The 18,194-nt window shown below is 40.0% G+C and overlaps 1 protein-coding gene across 1 annotated transcript in view; it reads right to left on the bottom strand.

Moving 5' to 3' along the window:
- The window catches only part of LOC145686791 (uncharacterized), a 759,437-nt gene that overhangs the window by 398,636 nt on the left and 342,607 nt on the right, over positions 1-18,194 (bottom strand). The window contains exon 6 of the mRNA XM_081760448.1: positions 13,499-13,570. Within this exon, the coding sequence (XP_081616574.1) occupies positions 13,499-13,570 (72 nt within the window). The remainder of the gene's footprint in view (positions 1-13,498; positions 13,571-18,194) is intronic.

Consider the following 18,194-nt stretch of genomic DNA (forward strand, 5'->3'; position numbering starts at 1 on the left):
TGATAATTTAATTGAAATTCATCGTAATTTGGCCCATGGCAAACAGCAGTGTGGTAATTGAAGGGGAAGAAGAAGGGAAATTCCCATTCACCTCTGAACACTCTCCAGGAACCTCGTCCCCTTTCGCTTTCTAGAGGGGGGAGGAAACTTGGTAATGGCATCAAACCTTCATATGTAATTGCAAAAATTAAATTTATAAACAAATAAGAATTAATCAATTTATCAGGCTTTAATTGATAATTTATTCACAAGATTCCCTATCGAAGGCGTGGTAGATTAAGTTTCTGTTCTCCATGAGTTGACATTACCAACTGACATGGTCGATATGGAAAGGATGTTGTATGGTGATAGAGAGATGATACTTCTTGCTGAGTATTTCAAAACTAAGCAAGAAAAATCGTTATCAGACTTAAGTCTAACAAGCAGATTGTCGATGAGGAGTTGCAGAAATCGGGAAGAAGTATTATCAATTTCCACGACAGAGTGTGAACGAGGATTTCCCTTAATGAATTTACAGATGACTGATATTAGAAATAGGCTAAGTGCTCAAACATTGTCTAACTTGTTGTTCATCAATGTTAATGGCCCACCGCTAGACAAGCTCAAAGTAGACGAGCTAGTTATGTCTTGGCTGATGGATGGACATCATTCCGCTGCGAATGATTTACCACGAAAAAGTTACCAACAGGAAATAAACCCGATTTCAGATTTGTTTTAAAGGTCAAAGTGGATGAGAGTGGGTCATCGTGGGTGGTGGGTCAGTGGGTCGTGGATCACGGTGGTTGGTGGGTCAGTGGGTCGTGGGTCAAGCTTTCATTGACCCACGCCAACTCTGGATAAAATGTTAACGAACTGAAACACTATCACAACAGCCATCGCGGACGTTACCCCCGAAATGCTGGCTACTGTTTGGCATGAAATCGACTTTCGTTGGGATGTGTCCAGTATGACCGCAGGTGCACACATCGAGCCATAATGGATTTGTCACAAAAAAACTTGAAGTGTTTTGGAGTATAATTACACATAAACCAAGATGTTATGTAGTTCCAATAAAGAATTATAACTGATTCAAGTTGTAAACCCTATAAAGAATCACCCTGTAAATATAACGCAGCAGCTGAAATGCGTGTGGCAGGGGGCAGGTATGAGTAAATCGATGATCGATTGATCCAGGGCGCTGTAAAACTAGCTACGCTAGTGATGAGTTGGTTAAAAGTCACAGAGCCCCAAAGCAGGTTAAACAACTATAAATAAAATTTTTACCAGAGCCCCAAAACAGTGTAAGCCACGAGCAAATGAATCGCCAAAAGTCCCGAAGCAAACTAAGGGCTAGATAACTCCTAATGCTCCAAAGCAAGCTCGCGTTGAACATTGCAAGGACTTGATTAAAACAGCCAAGCGGAAATGAACATTTCTGGAATCGATTGCAAACAAAACGCCAAAGTGCTACGTGGAAGCCCCCAGCTTCTTCGAAAGCAAACAAAAAAAAAGTCATCTGAGAAGACAATGTTGATATGTTTTTACGATTCGAAAGGTGTTATACGTCTGGAATTCGTTCCACAGGGTCAAACTGTTAATGGTCAATAATATCTGGGTGTTATGGAGCGTTTTTGGAAGCGAATCGTTCGCGTATTGCCCGAATATCGAGCGTCAGACAGTTGGCCTTTATTGCATGACAATGCACTATGCCACAGAACCACCGCAGTTTCTAACCTTTTGGCTAAAAAGAATTAATCTATGTGCTTTCACATCCTCCGTATTTGCCTGATTTATCACCGTGTGACTATTTCCTATTCTCAAAATTAGAATTGGCAATGAAAAGGACATTTTATGACAATGTTACACACGACTTGTGACGAGGGTCATGGAAGCGATTCCGAAAAAGGATATTTAAAAAGTCTATGCTAGAGGTGGTTGAACGTGCCAGCGGTGTATTGATGCGGAAGGGGTGTATTTTGAATTATAAAAAAAAAAACTATAGTTGGTAAAATACCTAACTCTTTTTTTTTAAATTTAAAATGTTCCCATATTTTTCCGAGATACTGTGTATATTCAGAAAAAATCATGTAACTAGATTGTTTTTATAAGCGAAGAAAGAATACAAATGAAATATCAGATCAGATCTTCAAGTGTACATCCATCATTTCTCTGCTAAACAAGTGTAGTTTTGATCAGGAGTCCGGATCCGGTGCAGGGGCGTCATTGCAAACTTCGCTTGAGGTGACAAGAGCACCACCGACATAAGACTTTCACGTTTTGTACTAATATATTAGTAGACAATCGATTAAAGTATGTATTCCTCAAACTCTTGGGGGGCAATTGCCCCTCCTGCCACCCGTAAATGACGCCCCCTGATCCGGTGGGCCCCACGTGGATGCTCCCCTGGACTTGGCAAATCTTTCAGTATCACCCTGTACAAAAACAAATGAGCTCTACAACAAATAAGCACAACAAAAGTATCTCTATTTTCAGTTTTTATTTGACCAAACCGTCAATGATTGTCCGATTTGATGTTACTTTAATAAAAAGATCCGTTCGTAACAAGAGATGTGTCATCAAACAATATGTTGTGGTTGTCTCTATTCTTTTTTTCTTTTTCCTCCATTCATTCCCTTTGATCACTGTAGCAAACGTTTCTCAAATGTTTTCCTAATTAATTAATTTCTCACCAGAGGGAATCAATAACACTGTGTACGGTAGCAGAGGGAGGCTTGAAGACGTGATGCTTCGTCTTCTATCCCTCGGGAGACTTTTAAATGACTCTAGAATGGCGTTCACTTCGAACTAGAAATTACCTTCTTCTAAGTACGTAGATGGTGTAATACAAAGACGTGAGATCAACTTCTTGCTAGTTTCTAGTTGCTAAAATGAACCTGGAAGGTTTACTGTTTTAAAATAATAATTGCTATGCTCAGAAAGAGCTGATGCAGCATTAACAGGGGGGAAAGGGGAAAACTTTGTCTCTGCAAATTTTAATTTCGTACTACAGTGAAGCCAGATGAAGCGCACGTGCTCTTACGTGTAATTATAAACAAGTATATGTATCATGTGTACACCACACGAAGGAGTTCGCTCTGTATATTGAAAGTTACTGAACGGAATGTAAAAAACTAACGTTTAGGTAGAGCTGGATTGCATACTAGCAAGGGGTTACATTTATCTAAAATGATTATATTATTTGATTTGATTTTCAGTTTAGCGTCCCTTTTTGCAGTGAGGATATAAGAAACGTGGGCCTACAGTTTAAAGTGGAATCCGAACCACAATGAGCTCCCGCTTGGAATCGAACCCTGGTCTTCAGAGTTAAAGGAGCGTGCGCTATCCGCTTAGCCACTTGGGAGCTTTCATCTGCTAATAACCTCCCATGGGAATACATGGAGTGGAGGTATCATACCTTTAAATCAGCTGGACGGATTTCTTCCATCAACAAGGTCGATTGCTAACTTTTAATCGTCTTCATCCTGGCCGACAGTGATGGCAGTCCATCAAATAGATCTTTATTTTATTTTATTTTGCTTCCCGGACGGCTACATACTATTGCATTACTGTATATGGTGTCAGCAAAGCATTGAAGGCAACCTAGAAAATGTAAGAAAATCGTTGCCCAACAAATCGAGGATGTCGTCTCCACCACCAGCTTTTATGAAAAGCTGGAAACATGAATAATTAAATTGTATAATTCTTTCATGAAAATGAAAAAAAATACTAAATTCGGGATGTAGCTTTAACAAAGCTAATATTGTAATTATAAATAAAATACAGGGTGTGATTGAAAAGTGCCGGAACTTTTCCCGCCGCGCGGCTCCCTGGCGTTCGAAAAATGTGAGGGGTGGGGGGAAATGTGCGCAGGACCTTCCTCTTTCAAGCGGAACTTGGCCCAGTGCGCTGCGAGCAGCGGTTGAGAAAGCATCTCTGTCCGCGCGAACGTCGTTATGGTCGTCGGTCACGTTTTTTTGAGCGCCGAAAATGGAGTCAAAGATTGACAAACGCTACGCCATCAAGTTTTGTGTCAAACAGTGTTGGGCAAAATCAATTGAAATCAATTGCAATTGATCAATCAATTGAAAGTAATTGCTCTGAAAATCAATTGCAATTGATTTCAATTGCAATTGATTTCAATTTGTAATTGACAATTAATTTCAATTGCAATTGAATTCAATCATGAAATTTGCAATTAAATTTTCGTCAATTGTTAATTGTTAATTGGTCACCAGGCAATTGAAACTTTTAATTGTTAATTGTCAATTGCAAAGGGTGCAATTGAAACATTCAATTGTTAATTGCAATTGACAATTGAAACTTGTAATTGTTAATTGTAATTGTTAATTGCAATTGAAATCAGCAATTAAAACTGAAGGTAAAAAGATGTGTGTATATTGTATTGTCCACTTGTTACTGTTTTACATATTTCAAATAAGGTACTTATAAGAAATGCTGGATACCTACCATCCCTTTCCCTCCCTGGGAAGAAAGCCGTGAAACTAAGTATTTTTTAAATATATTATGTTTATGGTTCTATTCCCCTCGAAATAACTCTATATGCCCGTCATGCATACAATAGGAATGAGCACGAGCGAGTTCGAGCGAGTTTTCTTTAAAACTCGACTCGACTCGAAGCAGACATCTTTGAGTTCGACTCGAGATCTCGGCTCGAAAAATTTCCCCCAACTCGACTCGAATTCGGACCGAGTTTCCAGTCGAGTCGAGCCAATTCGAGCTAAATCCTTTGTGTAGTTCCAAGTACTACTATCTTCAAGTATCCTACATAGACAATATAATTATCAATGATACTACTACTACTACTATAACTAATTATTATTATAACACCGTGTACCTGTATAAACATGGAATATAGGCGGTTTGTATCGGAATACTAAAAATTAGTTAACTGTCGATCTCGGTAGTCAAGAAATCTTCAGGAGGCAAGGACATCGGTCACGAGGTTCTTGGCTTGAGTTCAGGAGGAGCAAGTATTCGGGCTCGAGCCAAAAATTGTTAGAAGTTATGGGACTCCAGCCAAACATGTTTAAAACTGCTCGACCCGGGTTTAGGGTTGTTAACGACTCAAGCGGCTCCCTCACAGCTCATTCACTTATCGAGCCGAACCGAGAACTGAGCCGAGCCAACAGCTCATCCAAACGAGCCAGCTCGAGCCGAAGGCTCACACGAGCCGAACCGAACCGAGCTGATTGCTTACCCCAACCGAGCCGGTTCGAGCCATTGGCTCAGTTAAGCTTACTCGAACCCAGCCTATGGACTCGTTTCAACGGAGCTGGTTCGAGCCATTGGCTCCAATCGAGCCGAGTCGATAACTCGCCTTTACCGAGCCGGTTCAAGCCATTGGCTCAATTGAGCCCAGTCGATGGGTAATCCCAACCAAGCCAGCTCAAGCTGTACGCTCAGTTGAACGGAGTCGGGCTGGTTGACATCACTATTCCGATTGGGCTTCTACTTTGGCTAAAAAATTGGACCGTGCAGTTCTCTGCTTTGATGGTAAGAACTACAAAAAATTATATGAAATCTTTAGTTTTACGTCCCACGCTTATGCCGGTTAGGCTAAAGGAGACGGTGATGATGGGAAATGAATGAAATGAAGAAAGTGGGAGGAAACGGGAGAACCCCGAGAAAATCCACGAGCACGGTGTTTGTCTACCACAAAGTCCAAACTGCGCGAGCTGGGATCGAACCAGGGACCTCAAGCACCGGAGGTGAACGTTCTACCACTGACCCACCGCGCCCCCTGGTAAGAACTACAGTATATACTTATATTGGTGCTCACGGCGTCACTAACTTCTTCCACCACCAACGAATTTCGAGGTACTTTGTTTTGCATCTTTTGTGCGTGTTTTGTGTCGCTTTGTGCGCCTATTCCCACATTTTGTGCATCACCGGAAGTGGGTCAAAATGGGCCTACAAATATGACGGAACAAATTATTGCTCTTCCGCCACCAATGAATTTCGAGGTCGTTTCCTCCAATCGTTTTGTGCCGTTTTGTGCGTCTACTTCCGTTTTGTGCGTCACCAGAAGTGGGTCAAAATGGGCTTCCAAAATGGGACGAAAATGACCAAGAGTTCCGCTACTATCGAATTTCGAGGTCGTTAATTTCACACCGCGCACCCTTTTGTGCGCGTATTTCGACGTTTTGTGCGTCACTGGAAGACGGTCAAAATGGGCCTCGAAGGTGGGACGAAAATGACCCACTTCCTCGCCACTACCGAATTTCGAGGTCCTTCCTTTTGCATCGACTACTGAATTTTCGTGCTGTTGGTCTACTTTACGTTGATTTGGGACTTTTAATTTTATTCAGTTTTCCACTGAAAAGTATCTATAATTCAACAAGGAAATAATTATTAATTATAATTATTATCTATATAATTGAATTCATTGTAATTTGTTCCATAACAAACACTTTACCATTTCGTACTAGCTGTTATGCCCGTTCTTCGCATGAATCAGATAAAATATCAATGTAAACGAACTGAACAACGGGAGAACAATTAAGAAACATTTCTAAAATTGGATATATTTTGTGTGAATATATATCCAACAACGTACATGTGTTTTCATAGGGAAGGCCGATGGGGGCTGAATTTGAACGTATACACTATCGGGGGTGTCACTATACGTCTGAGCAACCCCAATAAATATGGATTCGACACAAATTCTACTACTTTTACATGTCCCGGTGAACCACCCCTCAGACCCCCTTGGTTCGTATTGTGAAAAAATCTCCTCTGGCCCCCATCAACCCCCAACCAATACCGCGAAAACTATGAATGTGACACTAGCATCTGCCATTTTCTACTACTTTTTACATATGCCGGTAAAAGTCCCTATAATCCTCTGGTTCCAATTTTAAAAAAAAAATGCCTTTGGCCCACAGCCCATGGGGGCTGTATTTGGAAGTCAACGCCTGTGGAAGTATCACCATTCATCTCAGCGACAGCGAAAACTATGGATTTGACACTAATATCGGTCACTTTCCATTATTTTTACATGTCTCGCAATTCCCCACCCCCGGTGACTCCCGGCCCGCATACAATGGTGGCTAAATTTGAAAATCATCGCTAATGAAAGTATCACCATTGATCTCAGCCACCGCGAAAACTACGGATTTGACATCGGTCATTGTGGATTATTTTTACATGTCTCGTGATCCCCTTTATAATGCCCCCCTTTCTTAGCTGATGGGGGCTAAATATGAAAGTAAACGCGGTCTTGAGTTTCACCATTGAGCTCAGCTATCCCGAAAACTATGGATTTGACATTAATATCGGTCATTTTCGATTATTTTTACATGTCTCGGAATTCCCCCCTCTGGTGACCCAAGGCCCGCATACAACGGTGGATGAATTTGAAAGTCATCGCTAATGGTAGTGTCGCCATTGATATCAGCAACCGCAAAAACTATGGATTTGACACTAATATCGGTCATTTTGGATTACTTTTACGTTTCGGTACCCCCCCCCCCCCCCCGTTGACCCACGGTCCGCAGCCGAACACGGTGAATTTGGAAGTTAATGCGATCGGAGTTTCGCCATGGATCTCAGCGACCGCGAAAACTATGAAATCGACACTGATATCGTTCTACTTTTACATGTCCCGGTAAACGCCCCCCTGAGACCCCCTGGTTCCAATTTTGTTGAAAACGCTTTGCCTTGGTGTGGGACCTGGACAAAGGTATCTTTGATCAAAATTTGGTAACTCTCGGTCGGCTTTTCTGGTCCCCAGGCCGGTCCCGGTAAGCGTCCCCTCGAGACCCCCTAGTAAGGAAAAAAAACTCTTCGTCTTGGTCTGAGGCCTAGACCAAGCTACCCGTGACCAAATTTTGAAAAGTTTCGGTCCACTCGTATCGTCCACAGGCCGCACAAAGATAGACAGACAGAGACACGAACAAACTCTATTTTATTTATATTAGAAAGGTCAGATCCGCCGTTATTGTATTAGTGCGGTGCTTGAGCGATTGATCGTAGAAATTCAAACTCCGATGAGTGATAATTTTATAGGCTTGTTTTATTACAAGTTTAAACTCTTTAGTCAGTAGAGAAGAGGTCGTGAATCATGGGTCAGAGTTGATGACAATGGGTTTTGGTGGGTCTGTGGGTCACAGTGGGTAAGAGTGGTTTATGGTGGGTGGTGGGTCAGAGTGGGTCACGGTGGGTCATGGGTCACGACGGGTGGTGAGTCAATTTGTCGTGGCTAAAGTTTTCATTGCCCCACGTCCTCTCTGAACTACAGTGTTGAAAATTAATCAGTGAAAATCAATTGCAATTGATCAATCAATTGAAAGTAATTGCTGTGGAAATTAATTGCAATTGAATCAATTGCCAATTAATTTCAATTGCAATTGAATTACAGAATTCAATTGCAATTACTTTCCACTGCAATTACTTTCAACCAATTGATCAATTGCAATTGATTCTCCTTTTTCAATGGCAAACTGCAATTAACAATTAACCATTACTTATTTCAATTGTTAATTGCAATTAACAATTAAATTTACAGATTAATTGTTAATTGTTAATTCAATTGAAATTTGCCCAACACTGGTGTCAAACTAAAAAGACGTTCACTGAGACCCAGGACCTGCTCAAGGAAGCCTTTAGAGAAGATGTGATGTCCCGTACTCGGATCTTTGAGTGGCACAAGGCCTTCAGGGAAGGCCGGGAGGACGCCGATGACGAACCACGCTCTGGGAGGCCGTCGACGTCGAAAACCGATGAAAACGTCGACCGAGTTCGCGAATACCTGAACCTGGACCGTCGGACAACCCTCCGGGAGATCATCGAAGAACTTAATTTGACATATTATGCAGTGCAAAAAATTGTGACTGAAGAATTTAACATGCGGAAGGTGTGCGCCAAACTGGTCCCCAAGGTGTTGACCGAGGAGCGAAAAGAACTGCGAGTGAAAATGAGTCGTCGTGAAGTGCTGGATTGTGTGGAAGCCGACGAAGAGTTATTAGACAGTGTGATCAGTGGTGATGAAACATGGTGCTACGAGTACGACCCCTCGGTGAACGTCTTTTGGCGTAGCGTTAGTCAATCTTTGACTCCATTTTCGGCGCTCAAAAAACGTGACCGACGACCAAAACGACGTTCGCGCGGACAGCGATGCTTTCTCAACCGCTGCTCGCAGCGCACTGAGCCAAGTTCCATTTGAAAGAGGAAGGTCCCGCGCACATTTTCCCCCACCCCTCACATTTTTCGAACGCCAGGGAGCCGCGCGGCGGGAAAAGTTCCGGTACTTTTCAATCACACCCTGTACACAAAATACATATTTTAAATGATGCAGCAGAATTCGGGTAGGAAAAATAGAATCTTAGGTCTGTAAAATGTAATGGTTTGTAAAGTCCTTTCAATATGTCAGCTGATTACAATACCTTCAAGTATTGAGGTAGCTCCATGACCTGTCTTCTAATGACGTTTCTCCGTCAAAATCTTATTCACACTTCCCCGACAAACTCGGTGTTCGTGGTTTTATTCAAAGGCTGGTTTTACAAAACCCAACCCCCTTTCTTCTCTTATCCATAAAAGGTAACGAACTTCAAATGTTCGGGAACACCCACAATCACGTTGTCTTGATGGAAATCGAAAGTTATAGAAGGTTTAGGACATAAACCTCCAAAGTTCAGTACCACGAGCATCATCCTCAATCGACCTCACAGGAGGTGACGTCGCCCAACGTGAACTTACCAATATAGCTGATAAAGTAGAAAATAAGGAGTTCCACAATAAAATAATGTTTATGTTTGCGGATATAAATCACTTCACTCAGTAGAAAGAGCATTATCTGGCAGGTTAGTCAATATCAAAATACTGACTCAACAAAGTAACAAAACAAAGTATAGCTGACATATGACACGATGTGTAATGTGTAAAAGTAGCAAGTAAGCGGAAAAAGGCAGGACAAGAAATAAGATGTAGACATATGCAGGGTAAAAGACTTGTGCCATTGCATCTAGTTTAATGAACAAAACAAGTTTTACAAAACGCTTGAAAGAAGCTTGAGGCTACGTGAGTTCAAATCTTCTTGGAAAAGAAAAAAATAAAATTTTGCAAGTGATCCACAAGAATCGAACGACGGACTTCCGGGACCATATCTCTCATCATGTAACAATACACAAGATCAATACATAGGGCGTTACATAATTGTGGCACAATATCTTGGGAATCAAAAGTTCGTTGCTCCATTACTATGGGGCCTATCGTAGTCGGTACAAGACATCACTGAGGAACTAGTATGTAAACTATCCAAATATCCATCTTCCAGAACCTCCGGTACTTGCACGATCATTTTTAGAGAGGCTGTTTGGGAGTAATTGAATACTTTCCACCTACCTCTCTAAAAATTGTTGTGCAAGTAATGAAGCATTCTTAAACATGAATATTTCGATAGTTCACATATTAGTTCCTCAGTGATGTCTTGACCCGACAACGATAGATCCCATAGTAGTGGAGCTGTGAACTTTTAAAGTTCACATATTTCACGTTTTCGGTACCCTGTAACTCCGAAATTATCCACTTTTGAGCACAGGTGTATATGAAATTTTTTTTCTTATTTTGATGTGAGGAATCTGTTCAGAAAATATTTTGCCACATTTTTGTAACACCCTATATAAAGGAATTTCGGTTGGTGAACTAAACCTCTTAAAAGTGAAATTAAACATCTAGCTTAACGTCCCACGATTACATTCTTTTAAGTTTCTGAAACGAATGATTAATGGAAGGGTATGGTTATGAAATAATTCGTAGAATTCAGACGGTGGAAAGAAATGAAAGAACCTCAAGAAATACCCACGGACATAATGTCACCACAAATTCACATGCCCTAAATCGAACCACGAACCCATAGCATCAGAAGTTAACTCTCTACAACTGAGGAACCATGGCTTTACAAGTAACGATGTGCCGTAAGATAGGAGGCGATCGGATTAGTAGAGAGCGAACTAAATACATTTTTGATTAAACAAAGTAATAATAATGTTACTACTACTATTATTATTACTACTACTACTCAGTGGCGTATTTACAGGGGGGCTTCCGGGCTTAAGCCCCCCCCCCCGAAAGTTAGCAAAGCCCTCTGCAAAACAAAATCGTAAATACACCACTGCTACTACAACAACAACAACAACTACTACTAGTACTACTACTACTACTACTACTAATAATAATAATAATAATAACTAATTTTTAGAAGTGCATTTTGGTCAGTTCTCCCCGATGAAGAAAGTTTAAAACATGTTTTTCCCCAAACAACTCTTTCTTGAGCTTGTTCTTACTGGGAACAGCTTTAATGTTTCTAAGGATTTTTTGGTGTAATCTCTATGGCAACGAGCCTAGCGTTTTTCTTTGTATTACCTATTCTGGTTCGTAGTCATACGAAGTGATTCAAAACTAATCGTGGGGGAGGGGCACTGTGGCTCATGACCTCTGGTGCATAGGGTCCTTGGTCCGATCCTCATCCAAGTAACTTTGTAGTGCAAAAATTCCTTACAGGGTGTATCGATATTGAGAGCCAGTTGGGGGCCTTTTTTTATTTTCCTTTCTTTGACAGTGACTTCTGTTCCTGTCATCAATATATCATCATCGATCGAAACTGCAATATGATCCTGACGGTGTTGACAGACATAAAGATTCTAAAACAAAGTTGTTCTTAATTTTAAGGTTGGAGTGCCGGATAGACTGCTCCGCTGTTGCATATCCTGTCTGAATACGATATTACATCGCTGGGTTTCGTTGTTAACAGCGGTTCACAAATGACTTACTCTAAAAAAAAAAAATAATAATAATAATAATAATAATAATCTTATTTGTGCACTAACTTGCAGGAACATTTCAAAAGTTCCCAGGACAATTATTTTATTTACAAGGTAACCAAAAATATTCTTGCCGCTAGAGCAGTGATAAAGAGAAACACAATGGACGGTATGTACGTTTAGGTCCCGAAGTAATCTCCATCAGCGTTCAGCAACTCTTGCCAATTCCCTGCAGCTGCACCATACTCTGGATAATAAAACGCGGCGGACGTGGATACAAAGAAGGCTGTGAGTGCGTTCCGCAGGTCTCTCTCATTTGCGAAGGATCTTTCATGGAGGTGATTGTCGAGAGAAAGAAATACGTGGTACTCTTTTGACGCAAGGTCCGGTGAATATGCTGTATGGTAAATTGGCTCTCAACCAAGGTTTTCAAAGACCTCCCAGGTCGTTTCTGCCACATGTGGTTTGACACTGTCGTGCAGGAACAGAACATCCTTGCAATTCACCAATGTAGGCTCTTTCTGCCACGGTGCACCCTTTGCAACTGCTGAGAGTAAAGGTCAGCAGTGAAAGTCTGACCAGGTGTAGGAGCTTGTAATGCGTCACTTGCCGACCTACACGTATATTTCGTGGGTACAAGGGTGGCCTTTAGGTGAGAGGAACATGGTCACATGGCGACAACCAATGTCTGATAAGCCTCAGAGTGTCATAGAGGACCCACGTTTCGTCATCAGAGAAAAAGCGATCAAAGATGAGTGTGTTCAGATATCGAGTGAGGAAGGACAAACAAGATGTCGCACGTTGTTCCTTCCAAGAATCGTTTTGTTGGCTTTCAACAATGTGCAGGGTGCCGACATGCTTAGCTTCCTATCCCATGCAGGTGTAGTCCAATTATTTCAGCGGAAATATAGACCAGTGTCCTCCTCGATGGCTGTTTTCAGGGCCTCATCACCGTCTACTAAGGGTTTCGAGGAAAACTCACATCTCCCAAACGGAACTTCTGGAACCAATGCCTGGCGGTGCGATCGTTAACGGCCTTCTTCCCGAACGCGCGGCATATGTGGCTTGGTGCAGCAACTGACAAACCCACTTGAAAGTCATACAACAAACACATGCGCATAAGCTGCTTCGATACCTCCATTTCTCTTCGACACTGGACGAGCTATGTATAATGTAAAAATGCCAGGAAAACTTAAAACTTATCGGAAAAAACGCAAACATACCAATAATCAGATGGTCACTATAACTTTGCCTATCAGTTTCATAGATGAAACGACCCCACCAGGGGCGGATCCAGGACGAACTTCTGGGGGGGGCGGTAGGTCGTAATTCTGCTACTTAGAGCTACTTTTAAGAGTTCTAGGATGGGTTTTATTTATGTATAAAATAAGAAAGTTTCCTCTTCTGGGGGGAGGGGGCAATCTGCTTTTGTATACCGAATATAGCAGATTTGTATTATTTGACGAACACTACAAATACAGCACGTCTGGGGCAGTCAGATGGGCGAACGATATGAACAGGGGATGCCCGCTCCCCTTGCCCCCTGTAGTGTCCAAGGAACACTTTCTTATCGTAAACAAAGTATAAAATTCAAACTTTTTTAAGTATTCCGACCTTAAGAAAAACCGTGTACCAAATAACACTGCTGTGATAGACACAAAATATGTGAATTATTTCTAGCGTCATCTATTGTTGATTTGTTACGGAAATCTATAAAAATAAAAAGAAGTTATACTTACAGCTCAGTAAGTGATATCAAAGGACTAAAAGCGTCCTGGTCCAATTCTTCAATCGCTGAGTGAGAAAGAATTCTGCAAACAAACAAGAAAGTAAAATGTATTGAAGTTTATTTACTTTATAAATGTTTCACACAGATCTATGTCCATTCTACACTAAAACAATGTACGAAAGTAGTCTATATAAGCAATGATAAAAACAACAAGAAATATAAATATGCCAGATTTATAGAGACTTTACTTAGTTTCTAAAATGATTTTGAGTCAAACATATCAACACCTGGCGATAAACAATTATACAATGATCCCAGCCTGAACTATAAAGAACGTTGTGTAATTGGTAGATTGGGTATTACATATGTCAGTAATGTATGACTGCGAGTAAGGCAAGAAGGTAACGAAAATTGAGAACAGAATGTGAAAGTAAGTTTCTCATTGAATAATACTCCAAGGCAGGGCCGTAACTTGTGGGGGACAGGGGGCGACTGCCTCTTCCCTTAGGGAAGCTCCCTGCCGTTCGAAAGGGATCCATTTTAAGACAAAAGTTTCTTACTCCATATACGATACGAACATGAAATTATAAATGAAGCATCAAACAGGTTCACTACATTACATAAACAAAACAGCACACAAAAAGTCAATAAAACAAAAAATGAGTCGTGGGCCCATTTCGGTAAAAAAAAATAGGGGCCCTAGAAATAATATTTATTCGCATGGCTTTGAGATTTGTCAATATTGTTCCTTTAATTAATTTGTCATGTATGCAACGGGCCCAGGGGCGTAACTAACGGTCCCGCAGACCTCGCCGTGCAGGAGGGCCCACAGTCTCCGGGGGCGCATATTTTTTTCTATAGAGTAAGAGAAAGATGGAAAGAAGGGGCCCAAGAATTAGAAAAACAACCTTTCTAGGGGGCCCAAATACACGTATTAATGTTTGACCCCCCCTCCACTGAAAAAATATAAGTTACGGCGCTGTCTGAGGTCTTTATATGTCTCAACTCTTTCGATAGCACCGTTGTTATTACAATTTATCTGTGATATTTTTTTAAAGAAATAGTAAAAGCACAACATTTTTGAGGGTTTACTTTTAAATTCGAAGTCGCACACCAGTCAGTAAGAATAGTGAGAATTTTTTGAAGTAGTAGAGCATCGTCTATGGAAGAAATTTTATGGAAAATTTTACAATAGTCAGCATTAAGAAATCAATGGCGAAACATTCTATAGTACTCAGAAACTGATCCCATCTCCTTAATATTCAAGTATATTTTTTTTCAAATCAATCAAAAGGGAATCTCTTATCAATATATTAAATATTTAAAGACTTCTGCTTAAAAGTACTGGTTTGACACCACTGCCGGAGACAGGGCCGGCCTTAAGCCGATTGGACCGATTGCTTCCAATCGGGCCCCGCGCCTCAGGGGGCCCCGCGCTATTGTGCCGTCTACTCTACTCTCCAGTGCTGTTTTAACAGCCTATTAGGTCCTAGAGCAAACAAGCGTTTTGTTGTCCCTATGACTAAATTTTGCACCTAATACATGTAATTAATACATGCTCGCGGGGGTCCCAGGTCAAGTGTTATAGTACCGTACTCTCGGCTCTGCTACTCTCGGTTGTCAAGTACACACAACAACACACTGCAAACAGGTACATCAATGGATTTTACAAGGGAGGGTATGGCCTCTCCCTAACCAGTAAATGAATAGTTTGTATTAAGTTTCCGGGGATAATCAAGTATTTTCTGAATTTAATGCTGTAGTTTCTTTCTTTCTGTCTTTTTTTTGGGGGGAAGGGGGAATCAAAAAATCCAATAGGCCCTACATAAACTCAGGTAAAAAAATTTCTTGTAGGCCTTTTTACTACCACTTAACTCAGTATGATGTACATATTCCGCAAAAAAAAAAAAAAAAAAAAAACGAAAACTCGATTTACAAGCCATCCAGAAGTTTTGTGGCTCCTGATCTAAAAAATGAAATATATTTCATTCAATCAAACATTTTCTTGTACGCTCCATATATGGAGAACCACATATAGTGTACCCAAACCCGAACTTTCACTTAACTCAGCATGATGTGCTTATTCCGTTAAAAGAATATGAAAACTCGATTTAGGGGCCGTTCAAAAATGTTGTGGCCCCTGATCCAAAAAAACATTCAATGAAACATTTTCTTGTACTTCCCTTTTATGGAGAACTAAAAATACAGTGTAGTCAAACCCAAACTTTCACTCAACTTAGTGCCGATGATGTGCTTATGCCGTAAAAAAATTTTAAAATACGAAAACTTGATTTAGGTGCCGTTCAAAAATTTTGTGGCCCCTGATCTAAAAAAAAATCCAATATATTTCACTCAATCAAAATTTTTTGTCCGCCCCATATATGAAGAACTACATATAATGTAGTCAAATCAAAACTATCACTTTACTTAGTGTGACATTCTTATTCCGTAAAAAATACGAAAGCTTGATTTAGGGGACGTTCAAAAATTTTGTGGCCCCTAATCTAAAAAATCCAATATATTTCATTCAATCAAACATTTTCTTGTATGCCCCCATATCTGGATAACTACATATAATGTAGCCAAACTCAAACTATCACTTAACTCAGTATGATGTACTTATTCTGTAAAAAAAAAAAAAAAAAAAAAAAAATGAAAACTGGATTTTGGGGAAGTTCAAAAACTTTGGTGGCCCCTTGATCCAAAAAAACCCAATAGATTTCATTCAATCAAAAATTTTCTTATACGCCTTATATGTGGATAACTTCATATAGTGTAGCCAAACCCGAACTATCATTTAACTGAGTATGATGTGCTTATTCCGTAAAAAATGAGAAAACTCGATTTAGGCGCTGTTCCTCCTGATCCAAAAACTAATAATTGGCTCAGATCGCAATTTCTTGATGCATTGTTTTGGATCATTCCTAAAATTATTGGCCAAGATCGCAAGCTTTTGATTAATTTTTTTGATCATTCCTAAAATTCTTGTTACAACTTCTACTGTAAAATAAGATATTATATCCAGAAAGTATTCTGCACACCCCCAACACCCCTAACATTTTCCCCTATGATGAATTCATTTTCTCATTCATTCATTCATTTTCAAGTATGCCTTTAGTAATGGGCGACTTTTCAGAAGAAATTATATGCAGATGTTATGTTTCGTTCAGTCATATTAACACACAGTGCAAGTAGGGCCTATTATTTTAACCTTAAATTGCAAAAGGCCAAATTGAGGAAGAAATTATGGTTTATAGTTATTATGACACATTTAAGGCGTCATTCTGTTTTATTTTCCACAATATAAGGAATGTTGGTCACTTTTGCTAAATTTTTAAAACATGTCTTAAAGTCTAATTATTGTTGTATACATGGCCGCCCGCAGGATGAGGCAAGGGGCCAGTTATATAAACTATATTTTCGAAAAGTGTTCAATTTCTTCGAAATACATGTCAAAACTTGTTAGATTGGCTCGATGACACACTGGTGTATTTAATGGATTAGTACGAAATTCTATAGTACTATAGATATTTACTATATTTAATGCTACTACACAATGGCGTAGTCAGGATTTGATTTCGGGGTGGGTGAGGGGGTACTTCCCCAGAAAGTTTTCAGCAATGGAGAAACTAAAACGCAATTTTAGGGTTTCATTTAACAACTTTAAAATTTTCGAGGTTCAATAAAACAAGTAGTATTATAACTATGTTCTTTTCAGATATGATATATTAATATTGCTGGTTGTAGATCTACATATATATACATACGTATTCAAATTATTAGACTCAACGTTCAGTTTCTGAATATTACGTGAGAAAATACGTTCGACCTTAGTATAAATTACTACTTTGTAACTCTGTCCTACTTTCTAGTGGATGTGGCTTATGCTTTTCAATATCAATAAAACAAATGCGCACGTAACATTCAAATATAATTACTATAAAGTGTGTATATCCAAATTGGAAACAAAAAAAAAAAAAGAAAAAGAAAGAAAGAAAATGAAATGGAATACTCTTACAAGAAAATTATCTCTCACACAAATATTAATATTTCTTATGAAATCCCTTGTTCTTTATTAAATCTTTTATCCTTTGTGGCATCCTATGTACGAGTTTTAGCATATTTTGCCTTCAATTCAGCACCGTGATACCACAAATTGTTGATCTTGATCAATTGAAGTTTGGTTCTAATGTACTTCTTCTCTAGCTTTTCTTTCATGAAGCTCCAGAAGTTTTCAATCGGGTTCATATCAGGACAAGTGCCTGGCCACGGAAGAACACTAATTTCGTTGTCCCCGAAAAATTTTGTCACAGCTTTGGCCCGGTAGCATGAGGCTCCATCATACATAAAAAGGAATTGTACCTCACCAAACCAGAGTACAGTCTGGGAAAGCAGTTCATCTTGAAGAACTTGTAGGTATTAGCCGTGCTTCATTGTCCTCTCTACGATATACAGTCTTCCCGGCCCGAAGACAGATCAGACCCCAGACCATGACAGAAGTAGGATGCTTCACGATTTATTAAAGACATTCCAACTTGAATTTCTCCCAGGTCAACGTCGCACATATTGTCAACATTCATCAGACACAAAGATACATGATTCATCACTGAAACACACTATTATCCAATCGTCAGTAGTCCAATATTCTAGGCCGCGTGCCCACTCGAGGCGCTTCTTTGCCATGATTGGAGTATACTCTAATTTTT

Source organism: Thermobia domestica, chromosome 5 (genome assembly GCF_964235325.1).
Source record: "Thermobia domestica chromosome 5, izTheDome1.hap1.1, whole genome shotgun sequence".
NCBI lineage: Eukaryota > Metazoa > Arthropoda > Insecta > Zygentoma > Lepismatidae > Thermobia > Thermobia domestica.